The sequence below is a fragment of the Arvicanthis niloticus genome, chromosome 29 (assembly GCF_011762505.2).
Source record: "Arvicanthis niloticus isolate mArvNil1 chromosome 29, mArvNil1.pat.X, whole genome shotgun sequence".
In the NCBI taxonomy this organism is placed as follows: domain Eukaryota; kingdom Metazoa; phylum Chordata; class Mammalia; order Rodentia; family Muridae; genus Arvicanthis; species Arvicanthis niloticus.
The window spans coordinates 13,821,939-13,849,495 of NC_133437.1; the positions used below are offsets into that span (position 1 = coordinate 13,821,939).

The 27,557-nt window shown below is 35.2% G+C and overlaps 1 protein-coding gene across 4 annotated transcripts in view; it reads left to right on the top strand.

Moving 5' to 3' along the window:
- Edil3 (EGF like and discoidin domains 3) overlaps window positions 1–27,557 on the top strand; it is a 441,307-nt gene that overhangs the window by 305,250 nt on the left and 108,500 nt on the right. For all 4 annotated transcript variants that reach the window (XM_076927109.1, XM_076927108.1, XM_076927110.1 and 1 more), the window contains 2 exons: window positions 22,259–22,414; window positions 24,041–24,185. In XM_076927109.1, coding sequence (XP_076783224.1) covers window positions 22,259–22,414; window positions 24,041–24,185 — 301 coding nt within the window. The remainder of the gene's footprint in view (window positions 1–22,258; window positions 22,415–24,040; window positions 24,186–27,557) is intronic.

Sequence of the window (27,557 nt, forward strand, 5' to 3'; positions counted from 1 at the left end):
TTTCTATTTTGGTTTTCTTAGCCAGAGCCTAGCCTGAGGCATTATCTGTATATACAGAATGAAATTTTTTTAAGCCTTTAAATCAAAATCCAGTGATCTCATAAAATAAAAGTACACAATTCAGTGTAATTGCCAATAGATCTTAGATTTCCTTTTGTGAGGTGCCTTAGCCTAGATGTGAAAACTGTAAAAAGGTAAAAGAGAAGTTCCTTATTCGGTATGCTTCAGAATGCTTTTCCTGATTTTGCAGCCAATAAACTAGTGCTTATTGAGCATCTACTATTTTAATATTCAGGCAATATAGGAACATTCTAGGCTCAGATAGAAATTACTAGAATAAAAGCAATATTTCAAATGTTAATATGGAATTCTATTTAGTGGCATGGACATTTGAAAAGTAAAGCTGTGATTTAGTATTTAGTATAAGGAACAATGAAGTGTAGAGAATTTACTATGGGAGATGTAACCACATGTGAGCCCTTGAACAGGACTTTTCTCTAACTTTCCTGGCTAACACAGAACATGTGCTGCTATGACTTTCAGGTCTGCTCACATTAAGGGAATGTTCAATGTGTTCATTAAGCACCTTCCATTTACTCATTGCTATCTTAATGCACTTTCCAGAAAACTTCCTTCTCTCCCCCCCCATTTACCTATGACTGCGCGTGACTCTCCTAGTATACAATCTGTAGCTTCTTGTTCTTTTCTTAATAATGTTTGATTACAGTTATTTATTCATTTGTCATGGATGGGATGCATACTACGATTCATGTTTGGAGGTCAGAGGACAACTTGCAGGAGTCCACTATGTGTATGTACATCCATACCAGTACTCAGAATGATCATCAGGATTCATGGCAAGTTCTTCCACCCACTGAGCCATCTTGATAAATCCTCTTATAGTTTGTTTTGCAAACCATTATGTACTAAATTGTTCTGAGAGCTTACTCTATTAGGTAACTTTATTTGAGGAAAGGAATGTGGTTGTCTCACCTTGTATTCTCACCAACCTCACTCATTATTCTTTTATAAATAAAATCACATTATAATTTTTGTATTTGGTAGTATGTATTGATCAAAAGAAATAGGATATAGGAAATAATTCACAACATCAGGTGTTTGCTTTTCAATTATCATACAGGATAAGCATACATGCATAAATAATGTTATTCTGTTGATTTTGCTTCTCAACAGAGAAGTCCTTATGTAGGTTTCCAACAGACAGTGTGTACCAACATGCCTAGATCTGGGACTTGTCTTGTCCCAGGCTGACCTTGAACTTGGGGATCTCCTTGCCTTTATCTCCTGGGATTAAAGGTGTGTACTACCTTGCCTGGGTCTTAGCTTTTCATAGCCACTATGCCTCAAGATCTCCATGCCAAGATCCAGGTCAGAAACTTGTGTCTTCCAGCCTCAAGATCTGGATCACAGGTGAGCCCTCCAATTCTGGATTGTATTTCATTCCAGATATAGTCAAGTTGACAACCAGGAATATCCATTACAGTTAGTAATTGATTAAAGAATATTCTCAAAAAACCAACAAATATTCATTGGGAATTGTAGACAAGACTCTCTATGTAGACAATAATGTCTTCCAGTATCATTTGGATCTGTTTCCATACAAAGCAGATTATGAGCTGAGCATGTTTTATTCTAAAATTAAAACTGAGATATTGCAACTTTGATTTTAATAACTGTACATGCTAGTTTGAATAGGAAAGGTTCCCATAGACTCATGTTTGAGTTCAAATGCTTGGTTATAGGGAGTGGCACTATTAGGAGGTGTGGTCTTGTTGGAGTAGGTGTGGCCTTGGAGGAAGTAGTCACTATGAGAGTGGTCTTTGCAGTTATATGTACTTGGGCTATGCCCATTGTGGCACACGGTCTCCTTCTACTACCTTTAGGTCAAGATGTTAAATTCTCAACCCCTTTTCCAGCGCCATGTCTTCCTGCACGATGCCTTACTTTCTACCATGATGATAATGTGCTAAACCTCTGAAACTGTATGACAGCCCGAAATAATCAGTTTTTATAAGAGTTGCAGCTGTCATGGTGTCTCTTTGCAGAAATAAAACCCAAACTAAGACACTGTGGTTATGAGACTTTTATAAAACCAAGACTTACTTACAAGCAGATCTGTCAGAGACTGATGTCTGGAAATCTTCCTTAAGAAAGCAGAGCATAAATCCCTTCAAACCCCTATTCAGATTTCCCACTCCTCTGTTGTCAGGGAGTGAATATGGGCTGTCATCTTAGACCATGATTCAGGCAACAGTGAACAATAAGTTACAAGGTTCCTGGTATCCTCACACATTGTTCTCCTCGTCTAGTCATGAGTTTATAAAGAAGAAACCAAAATTTCTTTATATCACTGTTAGTTTATGTTTTCTAGCATCCTATAAAGTGAACTGCTGTACCTCATGTAAGTCTGCAAAGAGACCTGTTCACTAATCGCCCTAAGACAGAAGGGAATAATGCCATAAACAAATTTTTAGTGTTAGTTCATTACAAATTAACCATAAAAGTAAATATGTTTCTCTCTCCATTAGCTGGTAGGGGTGGGGGTTGGGGCACACACTGGAAAGAGATCCCCAAATCAGAAGAAGAAATTATCCTTTTCTCAGACCACACATACTCCTTATACTTCTACAGCACACAAGAATCACTTCTCTGTCAGAGCCTCTGGTCTTATGGAAGCTGAGCCAAACCTCAGGCTCTCTGTGACTGGAATGCTTAATTTTTCTGGCATGTAAACCCAAGGAAGTCCCTTGACCTTTTGATGCATTGGTTTCTTGTCTGTAGTCTACATAAATGAGCATTTTCTTCTTTCTGTAACCCCATTGTAATGTTTTAGTGCCTATCCCATGACATAGCATCTAAGGAATAATAATATAGTAAAAAAAAAAAAAAAAGAAAGAAAAATGAATCAGAATAAAACAAAACAAACATAGGAAAAGAGCCAAATAAAAAGCACAAGAAACACACACAGACATACATGTTTGTGCACATAGAAATCCCAGAAAAATACAAAACTAAAAAACATAATATATATGAAAAGGACCTGTAAGAGAAAAATAGAAAAAAAGAAGAAAAACAGAACAAGAAAGAAAGAAAAAAAAAAGCCCCAACACAAAATTATGAAGCAAAGAACCTCCAAAGATGCTGCTGAGTTTGTTTGCTGTTGGCCACCTACTGCTGGACATGGGGTTGCTCTTAAAGATAGTTTGTTTACCTGTGAGACTCCTTTACCAAAAACTAACCTTTTGGCTAAATCAAGTGAAGTATCTATTCTTATCAGTTTGACATCTAACAATTTTTACAGTATCAGAGTTTATAATGAGATACAGCAGTAAAAATAAGTTAAGATGATATTGTGGAAATTGGTAAATACTATAGTGAAAAATAAGTGTGTGTGTGCGTGTGTGTGTGTGTGTGTGTGTGCATGCACACACACATGTTGTGGTAAATCTCTGACCCAAACAAGTCCGGTCAAGGAAAACACAACTCAATATTTATGATTATAAACTGCAAGCCTAGATTGGGCAGATTTACCATTGCACTACTCTATTCCCCAGCTATGAGATCCCTTAAAACCTGCAGTTTTCTAAGCCACGTTCTTCTCCTCCTTCTTGTCCTTCCACCAACGGCTCCAATGGTTCCTCCAGCTCTCCATCACCTACATAGCCTCTCTCCTGGCAACTTCCTCTTCTGACTCCTCCTCTTCCAACTCCTCCCCTAAGCCTTTTCCTCCACCTCCCCTTCTACTGCCCAATCACTGGCTCTAGCTTTATTTTACAAATTCAATTGGACAGAAGGTTTACAAGATTCACTCCTCCTCTGCAGCCCCTCCCAGGAGTGAAAATACCATGAAAACAAAAAAACAACACACACACACTTGGGCACACGTGTGGTGTATAAGTGTGTATCTGTGTGTGTGTGTCTATGTGTGCCTGTGTGTGTGTGCCTATGTGTATGTGTGTGTTTATCTGTGTATCTGTGTGTTTATCTGTGTGTACCTATGTTTATGTGTGGGTTTATAGGTGTATCTGTATATGTGTGTGTGTTTGTGCATGCATGTATCTGTGTATGCTTATGTGTACATGTGTTTATAGGTCTTTGTGTTTGTGTGTGTGAGTGTGTGTGTCTGTGAGTGTGTGTTGTGTGTGCTTGAAAGATGGAAGAAGCTATGAATAATTTGTAAATTGACAAATATTAGGAAAATGGTGTTATTCATAGTTCAATTTGTTCTCAAAATGTGACAAGCACTACTTAATCCATTCAATTTATGTGTCCAAATGTGATTTTAATATTTTGTTAGCAGGAATTTACACTATTATGCCATTAGAAACTTAGACTTTTATCATTTTATTAATAATTTTATTTGTTTACTTTTCAAGTGATGTCCCCCTTCCCAATTACCCCTCCACAACCCTCCCATCCTATCTCCCGTCTCCCCTATCACCTTTGCCTCTATGAGAGTGCTCTTGCACCCACTTACCCACTCCAGCCTCACTGATATAGCATTCCCCTAAACTGGGGCATCAAGTATACACAGGAACAAGGGCCTCCTCTCCCATTGATGTCAGATAAAGCCATTCTCTGCTATATATTTATCGGGAGCCATGGATCCCTCCATGTATATTCTTTGGTTGCTGGTTTCGTTTCTGGGAGCTCTTGGAGGTCTGGTTATTTGATATTGTTCTTCCTATGTGGTTACAATTCCCTTTAGCTCCTTCAGTCCTTCCCCTAGCTCTTCCATTGGGCAAATTGATCTATTTTTGTCTCCTTGTACAAAGCTCAACTCCAGTGAATCAAGGACCTCCACATAAAATTTGATACCCTGAATCTAATAGGATAGAAAATGAGAAAGAGCCTTGAACATATCTGCACAGGAGACAATTTCCTGAACAAAACACCAATGGCTCATGCTCTAAGATCAACAACCAACAAATAGAACTTCATAAAATTGAAAAGTTTCTGTAAGGCAAAGGACACTGTCAATAGGAAAAAAAAAACAGCAACACAGAGATTGGGAAAAGATCTTTATAAATCCTACATCCGATAGATGGCTAATAGCCAAAGTATACAAAGAACTCAAGAAGTCAGACTCCAGAGAACCAAATAATTAAAAATGTGGTAGAGAGCTAAACAAAAAATTCTCAACTGAGGAATCTCAAATGGCTGAAAAGCACTTAAGGAAATGTTCAACATTCTTAGTCATCAGGGAAATGCAAATCAAAATGAGCCTGAGATTCTTCCTCATACCAGTCAGAATGGCTAAAATCAAAAACTCAGATGACAGCAGATGCTGGCAGGAATGTGGAGAAAAAGGAACACTCCTCCATTGCTGGTGGTACTGCAAGCTCTTAAAAACCATTTTGGAAATCAATCTGGCCATTCCTCAGAAAATTAGAAATAGTTCTACTTGAAGACCCAGCTATACTACTCCTGGGCATATACCCAGAAGATGTTCCAACATATAACAAAGACACATGTTTCACTATGTTCATAGCAGCCTTATTTATAATAGCCAGAAGGTGGAAACAACCCAGATGTCCTTCAACAGAGGAATGGATACAGAAAATGTGGTACATTTACACAGTGGAGTATTACTCAGTTATTAAAAACAATGAATTCTTGAAATTCACAGGAGCTTAGAATTTTAAATGTAAGCATGTAATATGTAAATAAGCTTCACTTTTAATAAAATAAACTCTAAGACAGATGGGATAAAAACAAACAACTGTGGTCTGTTGCAAGCATAATGCAGCTTCTCCAAACTGAGCATACTGATGATATCACAAGGACAAAAGTATACATTGGCTTATTTTAAAATATTTTATCCTTAGAGACTTGGAAAATGTTACATACAGTTATAGTAAGGTAGTTAAAATTTTAAATTTACAAAAGATGTAATGTATGGATTTTAAAATAATTTCTTAGGTTCCAACATTTATTCAGCAAGATTATTTTAAAACCAAGTACCATGGAGCTGAGGAAATGTCTCAGTCAGGAGAATGCCTGTCACACAGCACAAGGCAATAACCTCAGTTCCCAGTACCCGTGGATGAGCTGACATGTGGTTTATGAAATGATGAGGCAATTTTTGTTTGTTTGTTTGTTCGTTTGTTTGTTTTTGAGACAGAGTCTCTTTACGTACTCCTGCTTGTCTGGGAACTTACTCTGTAGATGAGAATAGCCTCAAACACGTAGAGATCTGCCCACTTCTGCCAAATGCTAGTATTAAAGTCATTCACCATGCTCATATTACTACTTTTAATATTTATTCAAATATCAAAGTAGGAAGTGTGAGGTTAATTTGTTCATCATCACCAGGTAAATTAAGCCCTGCCCACACACTCCAGTCAGTTAACACAAGATGCCCACATTAGTGTCAGTTAGCACAGATTGCTCACAGTAGTGTCAGTTAGCGCAGGGTGCTGGCTTTAGTGTCAACACAAGATGCACACGATAGTGTTAGTTAACACAGGATGTTACTGTCAGAGAACATAGGATGTCTACATTAGCATCAGTTACACAAGATGCACATGTTAGTGTCAGTCAACACAGGATGCCACATTTAGAGTCAGTTAGCATAGGATGTCCACAATAGTGTCAGTTAGCACAGGATCCCCACATTAATATCAATTAGCACAGGATGCCCATGTTAGTGTCAGTTAGCATAGGATGCCCATGTTAGTGTCAGCATAGGATTCCCATGTTAGTGTCAGTTAGCACAGGATGCCCATGTTAGTGCCAGTTAACACAAGATACACATGTTAGTGCCAGTTAACACAGGATACACATGTTAGTGCCAGTTAACACAGGATATACATGTTAGTGGCAGTTAACACAAGATACACAGGTTAGTGCCAGTTAACACAGGATGCACACATTAGTGTCAGTTAACATAGAATACAAACATTCTGCTCTGGTATTTCTCATCTCTCCAGTAAAGGTTCACACCAACCCATCATTACATTTTCCTGAGAATGGGAGAATTTGAACTTATAACCTCAGTCCCCTAAACACTATTTCAGGCATATTTATTCAAATTGGTTTTAAATGTTAAGAGAATTTGGAATATTTTGCTGTTTTTAAAATATGCAGTTAAATGTACTTTAAGTATAGTACCAACAGGACCTATAGAAAGAAAACATTTGTGATAAAGATTAATCCTCACTACAAAGATGAATAACAAGCAGGTGGGGGAATTAAAATATACTAATCTAGAAAGAATTTATTATAGGCTTCACTGAGTCGTTTGTAGGATTTTCTTAAAAATTATGAAACATTGTCAAAGTAGGTCTGATTGAAGGCACCATATTAAAAATGTATTATAAACATATCTAATGAAAGACTTTAAACAAATCATTTAGTACCATTCCTAGCAAGTGTGTTTACACCTAAAGGCAGACTAAATAATAAAAAAAAGTTGCCTGCTAAAAGTATAGTTTTACAAAAATACAATTTTAATAATAATTCTAAGTTATAAAGAGAAGACTTGATATGTAAGTCCTGCGTGCTTTCATGTACAACTATATTGATCTACAGGAGGAACACATAAAGAATGAGGGAGTGGTCATTTAGTTTCCCTTAAGTTCAGTAGTGTAAGAGTCAGAATGTGAAGTTGTTGCTTGAGGAGAGCCATTAGACACAAGTTTCAGAGAGAGGCCCCTCCTATTTAGCTCTCTTCTTTCTCTGTTTAATGAACTCACATTAAATGAAAGCAGACAATAATGATGTAGACCTTATTAATTTGCTTGCCACTCTTTGCAACACAAAGCACGCCTTTAAACTTTGCCATCATGTTCTGCTTGCTTGTAGTACCTGTTAACACTTCGTTGCATGATATTTTTCCTGTCTTGAAGGGTATTAGCTTCAAGTCTCACTGAAAATTTGTAGTCAGCCCCAATACTGACTTTCATACACGGAATAGTATAGAATATTCTAGTGGCAGATCCTGCTAACTGCTTCATGGCTCTGCTTTTATATGCACAGGACAAAGAATAAGGTGAGTTGCAAACAATGAGGGAGGGCCACAATGAGTGCATGAACTTCATCCTGCTGATTCTTCACTGTCCTGGACACCCACCGTTATGACCATTAGAAAATTCTGCTTCAGCTGGTGCTAGAGTAATTAGATATTCCATTTTGATTTGCCTTTCTGGAGTTTCAGCAAAGTCTTTGCTTATACTACCTTTGAGGTCTACTCAGAGAAATGGTCAAAGTAGTAGAAAGAAATTGTGTGAACCCTGTGTGAGATTCCTCATCTTCACTATTAAAACAACTCACAAAAGTAACACACACACACACACACACACACACACACACACACACATATTTTACATGCCATTTTTTGTATCTGCAATGCCCATATCACACCAGCTCCTGACCCATTACTGCCCATTGGCAAACTCGCCCAGAGGAATTTCACAAAGTGACCTGTGCATAGCCTCCCTCTTCTTTTTCTCTCTCATAGCACACTCTCACACAATAAGCATACGAATTTTGGCAGCACCTCTGTGTGTGTGTGTGTGTGTGTGTGTGTAAATAAAATTCCTAGTATGCTTTGCTTAGAGTTAGAGTCAGCATTTCTAATGATGCACAAACACTAGCTTCTTCCTTATTCATCTCTCTATCTCTCTTCTTTGGCGTCTACTCTCACTTTTTCCTAGTACTTAGAGTGTCTTAGTTAGCGGAGTCTATTGCAGCAAGGAAACACTATGGCCAAAAAGTAAGTTGGGGAGGAAAAATTATTTATTCAGTTTATATTTACACATTGCTGTTCACCACTGAAGGAACCAGAGCAGCTCAGGATCTTGGAGGCAGGAGCAGAAGCCACTGATGTGTGTTTGGCGATGGAGACGGGCAAGGGGGGGGGGGTGGAGTGTGTGCTGCTGTTGCCTGCTGGCTTGCCTCTCCTGGCTTGCTTAGCCTACTTTCTTATAGAACACAGAGCTATGAAAACAAGGATGACACCACCCACCAAGGGCTTGGTCATCACCCATTGATCACTAATTGAGAAAGGACTTGCAGCTGCATTTCATGGAGGCATTTCCTCCACTGACGTTCCTTCCTTTCTGGTGACTCTAGCTTGTGTCAAGTTGACACACAAAACCAGCCAGGACACAGAGGAAGCCATGTCATCACACTCTCATACTTGTATTTATTTACTTTACTTTTCAATGAATCTCTTCAAATTAGCAGATTTTTACATTGACAATAATTCAATTTTTGCACCATCTTTAAGAGTTAATAAGAAAAAAACATTAGAAAAAGACAAAATTCAGGGCTCATGAACTTAAATCTCTATATCAGAAACTAAGATGTTATTTGCGAGAGTTCCAGCCTACTTTAATATATATTTATCCTCCATAAAGCAAATTAGACTCAATTGACTTTTTTTTTTTTTTTTTTTTTTTTTTTTTTTTTGGCTAGAATGTGAACCAGGAAATGACAAAGAATGTAAAAAAAATTCGAGCAGCATCAATGGCCAAAAGAGAGCAGACAGTACAAAAGAGAGGAAATGTTTAACGAACAGCTGGAAAGTAGGAGTAATGTAGTCCTGGCCAAAGTTCCTGAAAGAGCCAGCAAGCCCAGCCCTGCTGGGGGTTACATCTAGTGCATGCTGTGCAGTGAATGGGGTGCTCTCCTTAAATGGAAGTTTTACCAGGTGCAAAGAGTCACAAGGAGACAGCAGTAGTTATGTTTATACACATGTTCTTTTCCCATCATTTACCTAAGGGAATAATTAACTGGACACCTACTGAAGACTGATCAGTATACAGGTCAATGGAGGATAATTTAGTCACCCTTTGTTTGAGCCCTTGAGAACCTGTGTAATTAATATCAATGATTCTTAAAAGAAAAACATGTTTTAATTCTATTATTTACATATTTTCATTCTTGAATCTACCTTGCCAGCAGTACATTATTAATAATTAGGTGATTGTGTCTTTTAAAAAAATATATTAGTAAAGTTGTTCAAGTGTAGAATCCTGAATGTTAATACATTTTCCCAGAGTCAGAGGTTTTTTCAGTAACTTGCTATTTTGCAATATTTAACAAGAATTTTTCATGCTTTTACAGATTAAAATAATCTTTACTAGCACAATTATAGTACACCCCCATATAACCATAAAGGATAGCTTATATATCCTTTTGTCTTCTAAACAAAGCACCCATTTGATGGACTAAATTAGGTAGAGTAAGAGATTAACAACAAGTAAATGAAAATAAAACAATTTTAATAATTAGTAGAGTTAAATACTTAATATTTCTGAAATATAGTTTCAGTTTAACAATTTCAAATCCCAATTGGCCAAAGAAATGAAAGAATAGAAAATAAAACTGGATAAATTGGAGACTACTGTTTAATTAAATTACTGAGTTATATTAACACACACAAGTACAACTTGTAAATATCTGCACTGTATACATGTATACACACAGAGAGAAACACACATGCACTGTCTTGGATTAAAAAAAAAATGTCAGACTGAATAATTTGACTCAAAAAGAATGTTGTGCTTACAGGCATAAACCCAACTTACAATAGTATTAAGACTGCATGGACATATTGTATTTATTTGACTAGAATTTTTGTAGATTTTGATTATCTTGATAAGATTGTCATATAGCTAGAAAAACTAGTCAGATACACACAGGAAACTCAGATATAGCTTTCATCCCTTCCTAACCACCTCTGGAGCCTTCCTACACAGTCATATCTACAGCCTTATAACCCAAGCCTCGGAAGAAGATGTTGATATTGTTCTATATGGTAACACTGTACTATATTATGTATTATATTATTCCATATTATATTTTGCTATATTATATTATTATGATGTAAATGGAAAAAAGGAGTTTCAATTCAATTACATACACTTTAAGTTAAAGTTCTTCCAGAACTTTTGGTAATAATGTATCCTTATTTATCTTTTAATTCTTTCCAATGCAAAGTGAAGGAATATATTATGTAGAACTGTCTAGGAAGCTCAAAATATTATCTATTATCAAACAATATAGATGATTACCTGCTTTGGTTTTGTTGTTGTTATTTTGTTTTGTTTTGCCTGAAGTGTATATTTATTGACAAATGCTAAAAGAACCCCTCCGAGGGGGACTGTTTTCAGGTATAGTGAAAACATAGTTATCTGAGGGAGACACAATTCTTACACTCAACATTCTATCTCTGGTCACCAAATGTGCGAAATTTCTTCCCTCCAAGAGACAATTTCTCCAGTGAAGACTGTCATTTCTTTCTAATAATTTAACTTAATTGTAACGCTAGCCTGAGTTAATACTTGGCTCCATAGGTTAAAGGCCAGGAAAAATCACCTTGCTCTTCAGATGCCAGTCAGAGGAAGCAATTTCAGACCAACTAGCAGTAAATCAAATTCCCACTACCAGAAGCTTGTGTGAAGAATGATTTACTAGGATAGCTCAGAGAACTTTGTCAAACAATCATGTGTGCCAATTTATTGCAAAGGTTACTTGAAAGGATGCGGATAAACAGCCAGATGAAGAGACACTAAGTAAAGTATGGGAGACAGTATGCTGAGTGTACTTGCTCTTTCTAATTCACCCTCCTCCAGGAACCTATTCATAGTCTTCCATAGCCTGGTTACATATGCATGCTTTGTTATATAAACAGAGTTGATGACACCATTGACCTGGGAATTCAACTCAACCTTAAATGTCTCTTGCATCCTTAGAGGGTGTTTAACTTAGTAGAGAAAGTTCCAAATCTGTGATGATGACATGTGTGGATCCCCTGGCAATCAGATCCTATCCTGAAAATGAACCTAGAATGAATAGCCTCATCAAGACAAAGAGGCTTTATCTAGTAGCACTCCAGGGAATCCAGAATGGAGGAGGGAAAGGAGGTCACCTTTAGCATACCTAACTCCCGGCCAAATCTCATGGCTGTGGGGTTTCTCATTTTGCAGGAAGGCATATATATATAGTATATATCTAAAGATATTAACTACTCCCAAGAGAACACATACCACAAATAATCCAAAAGCTACAAATAAAAAGAGGTAGAATAAAACACCCACTCCAAAACAACAAAATAACAGGAATGAGTATAAACTACTTGTTGATAACTTTCGATAATAATGGTCTAAATTGTGCAGTAAAAAGACAAACAAAGACAAGTTTTTTTGATTAAAAAATAGGATGTATATATATATATTTGTGTGTGTATAATATATATATATTATGTGTGTATAATATATGTGTGTGTGTATATTATACACACACAAATAAAGATACAATTTAAAAATATAAAAAGACATGTTATATATTTACATTCTGTACTTTAAACATATCACCTGGCTTGGTAGATTTTTTGAAAATACATTGATATGGATACTTTTTTAAAAAGAGAACATTATTTTCCAACATTTGTGCTGATGCAAGGGTCCAATATAGATTTCTATAAAACCACACTTTTAAAATATCTACCAATAAGATATTGCCTTTGTATAGCCGTAAAGACATAGAGATAAAGATGGCTAAGTGATTTTTTCTAAAAATGATCTTTAAAATGATTTCTGAATCAAGTTTTTTTTTCTCTCTCTCTCTCTCTCTCTCAACTCATCATTCCTTGGAAGTGATTTGCTACAGCTTCACTAATAAAATATTAATTCTTTGTTTATCTTTTAAGTATTAAAATGTTTGAAATTAATGAGAGGCCACTTAGTCTATGTTCTCTGGTTCTAATCAACCATTCCTCCTAGATAATATCCATTCAATTGTGCCTTCCTACAAACTTGAGAAACCCCACAGCCACGAGATTTGTCCAGGAGTTAGGTATGCTAAAGGTGACCTCCTTTCCCTCCTGCATTCTGGATTCCCTGGAGTGTTATTAGAAATGTTACTTCTCATCTGCCAGAGCAACTCCTCCAGATCACCTACATTCTGTTGGAAGAAGAGGAAACCCAGGTCAAAGGCACACAAAATATTTTTTTTTTGTTCGTTTAAGATCATAGTAGAAATTTTCTTTAATTTAAAGAGGTAGATACTGGTCAAGATGCATACGTAACACAAAACTGGCTGGACCAAAAAGAAAACTTCCCATGAGACATATTAATCAAAACATTGAATGCACAAAATAAAGAAAGGATGTTAAAAGATGAAAGAGAAAACAACCAAGTCTCATATAAAGGCAGGAGCATTAGAATTAGACTTTTCAATGAGACTGAATGCCAAAAGGACCCAGGAGGATAATTTACAAACTCTGAGAGACTATATATGCAGGACCTTATGCTCTGATACACTAGAACTTACACTCAAAGGAGAAAGATAGCATTCCACAGTGAAACCAAATTTAAGCAGTTTCTATCACTCCAGCTCTACAAAAGGAACCAGAAGGAAATTCTCAGTCTAAAGATATTAACTACTCCCAAGAGAACACATACCACAAATAATCCAAAAGCTACAAATAAAAAGAGGTAGAATAAAACACCCACTCCAAAACAGCAAAATAACAGGAATGAGTATAAACTACTTGTTGATAACTTTCGATAATAATGGTCTAAATTGTGCAGTAAAAAGACAAACAAAGACAAGTTTTTTTGATTAAAAAATAGGATGTGTCTTTCTGCTTCATCACCATCACCATCAACTCACCATACCATCAACTTAAGATTAAGTTAAGGTAGAGGGATTAAAAACAGTATTCCAAATAAATCCATATAAGAAGCAGACAAATGTAGCTATTTTATTATCTGCAAAATAGACATTGAACCAAATCTAATCATAAGAGAAAGAGAAGTAGCTACATGCTAATAAAAGAAAAAATTTACCAAGAGGATATTATAATTCTAAACATTTATTCATCAAATTAAAAAGGGATTAAAGTTCATAAAAATAAGCACTGCTATAGCTAAAATCACAAACTAATTTTCAGATTATAGTTGTTATTTCAATAACCTCTCTCACCAATAGGCAGGATATAAAGACAAAAACTAAACAGGGAAATTAGATTTAATGGTGTCATAAATTAAATGAAACTAGCAGATATCTACAAAACATTACACTCAAATACAAAATAACATTTATTCTATTCAACAGTTCATGAAACTTTTTCCATAATAAAACCATCTATTAGGACACAAAACAAGTCTCCGCAGATATAAGAAAGTTCAAGTAACTCCCTATATTCTAACCAACCAGTACAGTTTAAAGTTCAATATAACAAGAACATGACACTTAACATCTAATGGAAACTAAACTACCAGATGAAAACCAGGTCAAAGCAGAAATGAAGGAAGAAACTAAATATTTTTAGAATTAAATAAAAATGAAAACACATCATACCCAAACCCACTGAACATAGTCAAGAGTTTTACGAGGCAAAATCATAGCACAAAGTTGTTGCATCAAAAACCTGGAGGGATCACATATTAGTAACTTAAACACATATCTAAAATATTTAGAACATTAATGTAATGGTTTGTATATGCTTGGCCCAGGGAGTGGCACTATTAGGAGTTGCAGCCCTGATGGAGTAGGTGTGGCTTGTTGGAGTAGGTGTGTCACTGTGAACATGGGCTTTAAGACCCTCATCCTAGATGCCGGAAGCCAGTATTCTCCTAACAACCTTCAGATGAAGATATATAGCTCTCAGCTCCAGCTGCACCATGTCTGCCCCAATTAAATGTTGTCTTTATAAGAGTTGCCTTGGTCATAGTGTTTGTTCGCAGAAGTAAAGTCCTATCTATGACAACCAAGACGAAATAATGTCCAAAGAGATTAAATGGGAATATATAAGGAACTTGGGGCTGAAATTAGCAAAGCAGAAACAAACAAATATACAACCACAAAAAGGAGGTACCATGAATCAATGAAATGAAGAGTTGGGAGAAAAAAAAAGGGGGGGGGGATTGCAAACCCTTAACCAAATTAACCAAAAGATGGAGGTAGAAATGTAAACTAATAAAACCGGAAACGAAAATAGAGACATTGCAAGAACAAGAAAACTAAAGAATCACAATACACTTTCGAAACCTGTGTTACAAACAGGAAAGGTTAAAAATAATTTTAAATCAAAATGAAGTAAGTAATTTAAATAAACCCATGAAATAGCAGCAGGGATATACTGACACTATGCTCAATCTTCACATCTTAGCAGAAATCAAGACAGTGGTAGCAGACTATAGTTACTGTCACTGGATCATCTCTGTCATGCACATTTAGGAGCAAAGCAATAACACACTGCTCATTTAAAATTTCCCCTAATGAAGCGGTAATGATAGCTGACTTAATTAACTGTCAGTCCCTGTTAAGCCTTTCACATTCTGCGCAATGCAGTGGGAATTGTATGAAACGTGCTCTGCTGAGAGCTGCTGTTTGTATGATTATGTGACTTTCTGTGTGAACTCCTCTCCCTCATGACTGTAGTGCCAGGTTTATGTCACAGAACAATTGTCAGATAAATTATAGCCTTAATTCCTAGTTATTTGTCAGAGTTGCTCTACGCCAGGGAAAACAGCTGACAGTAAAATCAGAAATTTCAGGTTCAAATTAGTGCTGGGAAACTTCACACCAATGTGATTTTGATAGTTTGTAATAAATGAAATTTTCTGTTTTAGTAAAATTGGTGTTGATATTTATCAGTATGATTTTTTTTGAAATTAAATAACATTAACCATCATCACTTGGAAAGATCAGCATAGCTTAATGAGCCAGTATGTTTGAAACAATCAGTGCATGATTCTATAAGATAGTACATGAGGAAATGAATCATTTACAATGTAAGAAAATCTATAAACTTTGACACACAGATAAGAAAATTTCATTCGGAGAATTTAGATTTTAGAGTAAAATTGAAGAAGTTACTTTTACCAAAAAAAAAAAAAATAAAGACAAATATTTCATGCTTTAATGCGGTATCAAAGTAAAATATTCACAATTATTAGATAAATTATTAAAGTACATCATCCTTATTCATGTGTATATAAAGCTACATTTTCTTCACATAACTCTGGCAAAAGAGTACATTCCAATGGATTTAATATGGAAGTATGAGAGTAAGCTTTCTCAAGTCATATCTAGGAGAATTTTAGAAAAATATAAACAAACTTCTCAGTAAATTTTTTTTTATACTTGTATAATGCATTTTTTTTTCACAAAATTTGATACATCTTGTAGCTTGGGACTATTTTATTATTTGTACATAATAAATATTTTTACTTGAATTTAATTTTATTTATTATCTCTGTATGTCACATGTAGAGATTAGAGGGCAGTGCTCTGTAATGAACTTTGTACTTTCATCTTTCCATGGGCTCTAGAGACTGAGCCTGGTCCATCATGCTTGCTCAGCAAGTGCTTTATCTCCCAACCCACCTCAAGGCCTAAATTAATCAACATTTCTAAAACGTTTTACTTAAGTGTCTAACACAATCTGCTCTGCTCATACATATTAAAAAGCACACACACACATCGTAATATTTGTGCTTTCAATGATTTTTAATTTGAGTATTCTAAGACTAAAAGTTTGAGCTATGTTTTCGGACAAAATGCATCCTAGTTCTTATTGGTTTTGGTTCTCGTTCTGGTTCTTTTTCTGGTACTGGTACTGGTTCTGGTTCTGGTTCTGGTTCCGGTTTTGATAGAACCTTCCTCTGTACGCCAGTCTCAGTCGTAACTCATTACGTAGCCTACAATGGCTTCTCATAGCAATGTTTGTCTCAAGTGCTAAGGTCAAAGACATGACCCACACTGCCGTGCCAGTCAACTTTAGATATTTCAGCCATTGCTATAAACTTTCCTTGTGATGTATTGGTATAACAGAAATCTTAAGGTGTTTGGGGTTTTTGGAAGTATATAAGTCACTGTAGGTTAATGAAGCCCAGCGTGTTTCCTGCATCAGTGTGCTAAGATCTCTCTATCAGTCTCCCCCTCGGTCTCTCCCTCTCTCTTTTCCCACTCCATTCCCTTCCCTTTTAATTGCCTCATTACTGCTATCCCTAAAACCTTCGGTCTCTCACTCTTGTGCTTTTGTTTTACAACTCACCAGTGTCCCATTTTCTGAAGTTTTACATCATGAAAATCCTTATTTATCTCTTGATAGAGCTTTCCAATTATGGGAAATTGTGTTTTCTGAGACAAGGTGCTGAAAAGACCAGCTTTGGACTTTTATCAATCTACCTATGTGTGACTATGCTTGTGAGCAACATTCCTAGACTACAACTGCAGAGTTGCATAGACATTTTAATTTCATTTTGCTTTATGTAACCATACAATGATGCCATTTATGTTCACCAGAAATTTGTAAATTTTCCATTTACCTATTTTTCAAGGTCCTTGTTGATAGTATAGAATCAATGTTTTTGTTTTGTTCCTGATAATTAAGTTGTAGTAACTTATATATTTTATTCAATGTCAACCAAGTAAAAGTTCCTTTTGAAATAGATTACATTTTAGCTATCATGTATAAGGTTATCCATGAATATCCATGAATTTTTAGATGAATCACTTCGTTATGATGTGAATTGCAAATGATTAGTCTTTACTTGCCATTTGAGCCTTGATTTTTTTCTTGAAGAAATTTTTGTTCCATATATGTATATTGTATATATATATATATATATATATATATATATATATATATATATATATATTCACATGAAGGTGCATGTGAATGCCCAAGGTCAACACTGAGTGCTTTCCATGTTTGCTCTCCATAGTTTCTTTCTTTAATTTTGAGACACATTCTCCCACTGATTCGAGAGCTCCACTACTCATCTAGAGAGGCTGTTCATCCAGCTCTAAGAATCCTTGTTTCTTCCTTCCCAGTTCCTGCTTTACCTGTTCAGTCCCTAAGTGGGCTGTGGAGTGCAGAGAGCAGAACACACAGGCTTCCTCATATCCATAGGCTCCCCGTCCAGCCCCGCCCACAATTTAAATCTGATCTTTATGAGCGTTGGCTGGTACTGAGTGGATCTCATACAACAAACTGAGCAAGAGAAATATGTCAAGAATTTTTATATCCAACATCCCTGAGCCCTTGGAGTTGTACTTCCTATTCTTCAGGCAGAAAAAAAAAATACTGAAATCTGAAATGTATCAAGTACACTAAAGATTTCCCATACTACTGTTAGGGCTTTATTCTTGCTTGGAAGTGGTGTGTGTGTGTGTGTGTGTGTGTGTGTGTGTGTTTCAGATTGTGATTAATCTCAGTTATTTTTCAGCAGTTTCTTGAAATAGAATGTTAAAAGTAAGTCACAAAAAAGAGAATACTGTTCTAACCAAAGTTTCTGAACAAGGCAGACTTTACTCTTGAATAAGAGTATGTGCTCTGATAAGGTAAACACATACTGAGACAAAAAGTACTATTGTGTTTTATCTGAACTTAGGTGATGGCTGTATCTTTTCCCGTTGTCTGGGTCTGACCTCACTCACTCTTTTATTTAGCTGGATAGTCTGATAATGCTTTGTGCACAGGAAGTAGAGGAAGAGGGTCACAACTTCAAGTAGTAAGGGATCATTGCTCCAGGCTGTCACAATCTTAGGATTCAGTAAGGGCCTTTGTATAAACACAGATTTTACTGGGTGGGGTGGACTAAAACATTTGCATAACCCTCTTACAGGGTGGGGGGAGGGTGGGAAAATATTTTAATTTCTTCTCCTAAACACAACGTTTAGAGAATTTGATAGAAAAAGCTTGTATCTGATAATTTCTTACAAGAACATCTTCAGTATTGGGTGCAGTTTAAGCCCAGAAGCCCATTTGAATTGCTATCTTTTCAAAAATATTTTAGAGTTCCCCTCTACATACCATATTGAAACTCATGGTCATATTTACACAAACACATACATACACACAAATACACACATACAGATACACATAAATATATACACACAAATGCTACCATACATATTTAAACACAAAGATACATAGTATACATTCCCACACATATGCACACCTGCACATATAAACACACACACATCATACACAATCATATTAACACATGTATGCTATACCCTTAATAATTGTAGCCCTAAGTGTCTTAGTGATGCAAAATTCTCAAAGTCATTTACAAAAGTAGTTTGGGGTTGTTATTATGAATTTTAAATCATAAAAATAATGTCCCTGAGAACGAAATACCAGTGGAATGCTTTTAACTTAACAACCCCCTGCTAAACAAAACTCAAAAATCAAACCAAATATGAAATATTTTTAAAGATTTCTAAGTGGCTAATTTTTCATGTGTATATGGTATAATGTTTATGTATCAAAATCCTATTAAATTCCCCTAAACAGTTCACAAAATTAAGCTTCAATACTTGACAAGTTGAACATTACATAGGTAGGAAGTAACACAGTAGGTGTGAATAGCCAGTTCTTTCTGTTGCTGCCTGGCCCCTGCATGGGATCTAGGTATTCAAAGCTGCATGAATGTTCCTATTCTCATTCATTAAGGGACACAATGTGCTTCAAATACCTCCAAAGTACTTTGGTTTTTTATGGTCACACAGCAAATTTACTATTCTGAGTAGAAATATCATTTTTGTAACCATTTATATAAATGAAAATATATTTTTGAATATAAGGACCCGCAAAAAAAATCCAATGTGATTTTCAAAAGTTAATATAATGTCCACTGTTTTTCACAAGGCAGGATAATCTAAGAATAGGTTGCCTGGCAGGAGTCAAACATAGAAAGATTTAATGGGATGAACTAGGTCTGTTTGCAGCACATGTTTAAAGTGGGAATGCCTCTAAAATCATGGCTTAGTCTCCCTCCAAGGCCAACTTTATTTTTTATTTTTATGCAACAACTTAGATTCCGAGTTTTAAATTTGAGTGCCATCATTAAAATGAAATTCTCACTCCATTGTATTGAATTTCAATTTTCCAAGCATAATGATTCCAAGTATATAATTATCAGTATTCTAGAGCCCAATAAAATCCTAGAACCTATACTACAAACATAACTTTTAAAAATTTTATTTTCTTTATTATTTAATGAAAACATTGCTGATATTTCATTGCAAATTTTTACTTAATGGGAACAATCCAAGTGAGATGATGCTTTACTAACTAGAGTTCTACATTCTTAGAATATGTACTTAGATCTTGTTATATACTGGAGAAAATATGAACCTTTTAAAACAATTTCTAATAATTTGGACAAAAACTATTTCAGATGTCTATTGTATAATTCTGTACAATTTTCTCATTTAAGCTTTAGAAAATTACTGTATATCTCAACAGCCAAATTTCTAGCTGAGATAATGTGGCTGTCTACAAGAGGCATAAACAAGATAATTGAAATGAGATAAACCATAATTGAGAAAGGAATTCTCCGCAGTATGAAATGTGGTTTTAAAAAAAGGCTGGCTTCCAAAATGGGAGGAGACATAATTCAAAGTGTCCACTGCTTATGTTGCATGTATGGGGAAGGTTCGGGCTCAGAAAACTCCCTGGAGTAAATAAAAAGAGGAAAAAGTTTCACAGGCAAATTGGTTGCATAGCAACTTGCAGATTTACTTAACATAATGAAAGGGTCTATCGGGGTTACCTAGTATACAGTACACAGTAAAAGCACCACATCCAACCATCAGAGGACTGAATCAAATGCAAATAAATACTAAAGGTAATGAATAAAACTTACATTTGAGGAGTGTGTTCACTTTCTGAGCCTCTGAACAAGAATGGAGTTGAGAATACACTCACACCTATAATCATTGTGATGTCTGACCACAACATGAGAAATACACAGTTGAATGTAAGGGTCGATACACACAGTGTTGTTGAAGAAACATGAGACCATTGACAGTTTCATGACAGAAATATTGTATAGAAGCCAACTGCGTTAGTGACTGTTAGTTTCAGAATACAAGTCTCCTTGATTATCTGGGAATAAGCAATGTTAAACTTCACTGAAACATGGGATGTTCTGCTCAGCACATTGAGGGGTAGGAACTATCTCATCTCTTTCTCTCTCTCTCTCTCTCTCTCTCTCTCTCTCTCTCTCTCTCTCTCTCTCTCTCTCTCACCTATCTCTATCTATCTATATATCTACCTATCATCTATCTATATCAGTCCTTCTTGATTCAAAAATAAGACAAAGCTTTACAAAAGGTGGCCCTAACGTCATGATGTTCAGGAAGGAGGGAGACATTGGGACAGTTGTTTGATATAGTGCCTCTGGTGCTTTCTTTCACAACCTCTGTTATTTAAATGCTAATCTCAAAGGCTTATCAGATCATAGAAAAGCCTATTCACAGATATCTGGGACTTTGATGACTTTTCTCAGGATAAATGTTGCTGAATTAGTAACTAATGTAAATGTTGAGAGATATTTAAATTACCTTTATTTGTAGTGGTAGAGAGACTGACAATTTACAGCAATTTATTTAAAGTGGTAATTTTCTGTTAAATATACATGTGTAAATATAATGGAAGCACTGAGAGAAAATGAAAGTTCGGTGTTTATTCTGTAAATTGAATCAAGCATGTTTCCATCCTATGGTAAAATTAATTATTGTAAAATAAGAGTCAAAAGGTGCTTTCTATTTAAATAACGGAATCATATTTTTTAAATATAGCTATCTATGATTCCTGTAGCAAACATTGATTTACAATGAGAAAGACATATCAATTAGAAAGTTGCCATGTGAGAAACTGAAGAGAAAAGCAACTGTTAGTTGAAGCTCTAAAGCTCCCCCATCCCATGACCCTTTGCCCACCACAGCAGAGATGAAAGAAGAAAGGACTGGAGAGCACAGATCCTTGTAGTTGGTTCTGGCATATTTGTGCTTTTAGCTTTTCTTTTTCTAACATTCAACATTCCAGTGGGCTTGCTATGCTATGCTTACTTTCAGTGTCCTCAGTCAGTGAGATACACTAACAATCAATCACATTGACATCAGAATTTCACAGTGGTAACAGGATTACTTTAAACGGAACAGTGTTTGCATCATTGAGTAAATAAAGGAGCCTTGCATAATATGGCCAACCAAAGTCTTTCTGTCCTTATATTGGGCAAAGAGGTGCGCTAAAAAAGTAATAGTGTTTTATATGCCATCACTGGAAGATACTTTGAATTTAAAGTTAATATATCACTGCTTGATATATTTCCATGAAAAAATACTGAATATTCATTAACATTTCATATCAGTTAAATTTATGAAGATAAGTAAAATGTGCCATTGACAGCATTGATATTGACCATATTGAAACCCTGACTGCAACAAAAGAGGTTTTCATTGATTATATTTGTCTCCTCAGATAAATTTGCAAAGAAAAATGAGAGTAACTGGTGTAATTACCCAAGGAGCAAAAAGGATTGGAAGCCCAGAATACATAAAATCCTACAAAATTGCCTACAGCAATGACGGGAAGACCTGGGCAATGTACAAAGTAAAAGGCACCAATGAAGACATGGTAAGACTAACTCATGCTATGGAATTTAACTAAGATTTCACAATGACCACGTTATCAAGTAACACTTGAGCCTTCTGCTACAGGCTTATGTTCAAATACACTTCTACAGCTTTTAGGATTTAATTGGGTAAAAGGGAGCAGGGCTTCCCAAAGTTAGAAATTTCTAACAGCTGCCACTTAAAACTTTTCTCAGATTTTAACTGACGCTTCTACAAATACTTCTCAAAAGTTAGCAGAGTGTTGTACATAACAGTTAAGCTACTTTAAGGGCAATCAGTTTCCCAATTTATTCTCCTTGATTTTACAGATTGCTTTTTCCTCAATCAAATAAATTATTGTACAAACAAGAATATCAAATAATAGAAATGATGGAAATCTGTACATATTTTGCATTGCTAATGTATGTTACTGAAAAGAATAAAATGCTATAAAAAAAGGAACTTATAGCATCTAATATCTCCTTTTCCTTTGGTGTTCAGAATTTTAAACTAATTCATTTTGTAATAACACTTGAAAGTCTGATTAAGAAGCATAGAAAGAATGGCTCTACCTGAAAAGTTTATTCATTTGCAAGCGAACAGACTCAAGTTAAGTTGAAGAATTTAGGGTGCTAATTTTTAAGAGACAAATGATAGATAGACAGACAGATGGGCAAACAAAAACACAGCTGATAAATAGGTAGCCAGATAGATGATGGACAAACACACAGATGGATGATAGATAGATAGATAGATAGATAGATAGATAGATAGATAGATAGATAGATAATACATAGATACACAGATAGATACATAGATCAATATAGATATTGAGAGTCAGAGCCAGAGAGAAGGACTTCCTCTGTTTCTACAGTCCTGGCCTTTAAAGTGGTAAATAAGGGGCTAGAGAGATGGCTTAGCAAATATGAGCATTTAATGTTCTTGTACAGGACTTGGCTGAGATTCCCAGCACCTACACTGTGGCTTATAACAATCTAGTTAACTACAATTTCAATGGATCCGATGTCTTTTTCTAACTTTGGTAGGTACTAGGCACACACTCGGTGACCATACATACATGTATAGAAAACACATGTACAAATACAATAAATAAATCTTTTCTTTAGTCAGGGGACCCAGTACAAAACATTTTATAATTTTAATTTCAATTCAGACTTCATATGTGGTTGTTGTTGCTGCTGCTGCTATTGCTATTATTGACTGCTGATGGCAAGGCACTTCCTAAAATCCCAATAATATTTTATTATAATCTTTTAATATTGTTTTGAGTGAACCATAGAATACATATGTGAAAATGATTAAGGAATATATATATATATATATATACACATACATATATATATATATACATATATATACATATACATATATATATATGTGTATATATATATATATATTCACTCACTCATCTGTGCACATGCATGTGCATACACACATACACCTTTAACAAATAAATGTACACATATATGAATAACAGGGTCTCACTCTATAGCATAGGCTGACTTTGAACTCATAGTAATCCCCCTGTCTCTGAAATATCCTCCTATCTCAGCTTCTTTAATACTATTATTCAGACATGAGCCACCATGCTCAACTTTTAAAATCATGTTTATGTCTTTACATACAGGTCTTCCGTGGAAATGTTGATAACAACACACCTTATGCTAATTCTTTCACACCCCCAATCAAAGCCCAGTATGTAAGACTCTACCCCCAAATTTGTCGAAGGCACTGTACTTTAAGAATGGAACTTCTTGGCTGTGAGCTCTCTGGTAAGTTAACTATTTTCTATGATGGAACTGCCTTTAACGAGAACAGAAAACACAAAAAATCTCTATATGAGGTCAGCTACTAATCTAGGTTTTCAGCACTTACTTGAGTTTATTTCTTTTACAGAATAGGTAGGGCATGGTTCAGTAAGGAAAAGCAGGCTGTTTATGTGTCAAATAAAGTTGTAATGTACCCTACAGAAATAGTATAACATCAAGTATATCCCTGTGTAATAAAAAGAATACAGGGAAATCTCATGAGAAACTGTTGTCAAAAGATATGCTCAATTGGTTTTGGTTGTAAATATGATTTATGTTTGGTAATGGAAATTCAATTTAAGAATACAACCTTCTTGACCTCATAAATTGTGCAAATTTAGGCTGCAAGTTTCAAAGAAAGAAAGTTTTATCTTTAAACTAGGTGCTTTCTTTTTAGGTGTTATGAAGCATGTAAATTTATCATCCCACTCTAAGGAACAATACATCAACACCAAGAACACTACCATAAATTCATTTTTGAGCATTCTCAGCTAGCAACCTGCTTATTATATGTCATGGTTATCAAGCTCAAGGATAATCTATCAAACATCATAGAGTTAAATAATTCTCCTCCCGGATCATCAGAACAAGATACAAATATAAAAACTTTATGTCTGTATTCCATTTTATTTTTCTAACTATATTTTGAACTAAATAGAAAAACCACTTCTGCATATTCAACTCAATTATGTTTTAGTGGACAGTTACTGTATTTCATGCATTTATCTATCTTTGCCACAGTGGCAAAAGATTTCTTTTGATCAAATAACTTTGAATAAATTAGAATGTTCACTTATGTAACAGTTTAGCATAAGTCCCCAAATACAGGGAAAACACCTTCCAAATTTGAAAGAACAACGCCGGTTTAAAAAATTTAGTTCTTAAAAAAAAAAATCGTTCTTTGAAAATGTCATACATACGTTTAATTTATCTAGTTACTCTCTCCCCCATATTATATTAAATCTTCTGTCTCCCAGGAACCCACACTTCTCCCAACCTGTCCATTACTAGAATCTTTTCCCTGGAAAAAGAAAACTCTGAGGAACTTCTTCAAGGGTTAAACTTCATACTTGATGTCTGTTAACCTCCTTGTGTTCATTTGTGTTGTAGAAAAAGAAACCAATTTTAAGCAAATAAAATATGGTATTAAAATAACCAGTCTTTATGATCATTGAAAGAATTGAGAGTAAATACTCCATACCAGTGAACTCATCTTATGTACCATGTGTATATATTCGACATTGCTGGTGTTTATGAAAGAATAGTTTCACTGTTATTAATTTATCTTTGCGGAGAGATTGTTCTGAATTATTTAGACCAGATTATTGACTGTCAGTAACTGTGAGCAGAATTATTGCCACAGAGAGTTTGTATTGCATGTCACCGTATCACCAGAGGCCATTGTCATCCCTAAGCCATTCATCATAAAGCAATCACAAGGAAGCCTCTGTAAGATGAGGTTTGCAGTAAGCCCTGTGGTTTTCTGCTGTTTAACATCACCTTCCCCAATTCGTCAGTTCTTTGATTCATGAGGATCAGCGTCTCATACATGACACTGTTACACCCTTAAGGTGTAAATATATTTTGCTTTCAAGCTTGACAAAAAGTTACACCTGACACTTTACAGGCTTTATTTTCTCAAAAGGAAGTGGTGCTCCATCTCCCAGCCCCACAAATTGATTTTAAACTTGGGTGCAGAGAACAATGTATCTTGCTGACTGTTTTTAAAAAGGAGAATTTCACCATATATACAATCAATGCTAATGTTAATACTTTACAACCACGTGCATGCAAATACACACACACACACACACACACACACACACACACACACACACACACACACACACACACACAATGTTCATACTGGTAAAAGAGTTAATTAATTTGTGTTCACAAAATCACATGAATGAGACAGAAAATTTTGTGAGATATTAAGTCCATTGCTAAATAATTAAGCTGTGATTCTTGGAAATAAGCATTGGCATACTTTATAAAATTCTAAGATATTTCTTTAGGGTGTGCAATACTGGAAGCCCAAGATCCCCTAACTTTTCAGCAGTCTTAGATCTTTTACCTTGCCTAGGAGCAGCTAATCTTATTCAGACACTTGAAAGAAACATGTTTTACACTGTCAGAAAAATATCTTGCTACATTTGGAAGGAGATAGATCATGATAATAATTAGAGAAATAAAAATCATTATCCCGTTCTTCTAATTAATAATTACTTAGCACTTTTTCTTAGCTATGTACTGGACATCAAAATAGATATTAAGTAAATTGTGTGATTAAAAAGAAATAGTCAAATACATTGAATTTTTCAGATAGTTTATCATAAAGAAATAAAAAGTAGCTATATTTTTATTGTATATCTTCTGCAAGCTAACTAAAAATTTTTACAAAGATGTCTACAGCAGGGTCTGAGGACAGGATCTAAATAGGAGAATTCAGAAGTTTTTTATTCAGACAGTCCATATTGTCTTGGAATTGTCTGAAGACAAGTATCATGCATTATGGTTATTAGAACTTTTTAGAATTTTGAATCTCTGTTAAAGAAATCTATTTTTCTGTCAGAATTTGCATTTTAGTTTTAGGCTTTCATTACCATTGTGTTTAGGATGTAGGTCCTTTTGATATGATTCTGACTAAGAAAACAGCCTTCCATGCCACTTCTCATCACACAGTAGAAATAAAGACAGAGGTACAGACCAAGCAGAGCAGCCACAGGAAGGAAAAAGCTGAATCAGATTGACTAGGGGAGACAGCAATTAGATAAAGTTGATTACTATAGAGAAGCGTGCTATACTTTCTCTTAAAGCCAACACACAAAGTAATATATGTTGAATAGCACTGCCCAGTTGTACCATGCTATTTATCGGTCACTGATATACTGACACTTGGCGACTTAGCATTTGTTTCTGCTGGAATGAGTTTTATGGAAATAGTAAGAAGAACTAACTTTTACTGAATGTTGATTTTCCCACTAATATTTCTAAATACTTGGCAATTTATCAACTAACTTCTTAATATACCTGTCCAAGATAGCTTATACTGTTATCTCTTTTGAACACTGAAACAGTAAGGTACACACACACACACACACAAACACACATACACACATTCCTTTTATCTTACTTGTTTTTCTATATTCCAATTCCACAGCTCTACAATGTCTGGCACAGGGTAAATACCAAATAAATAATCCCTCCCCGCCTTCTGAAAGAAGCCATATTTACGCTAGAATAATAAATGGTATAAATTAGTGTTGAGGATTTCAGCACATACTTTTCTTTCCACCACTTAAAGCCTAAGTAGGGATTGCTAGAGGAAAGGCA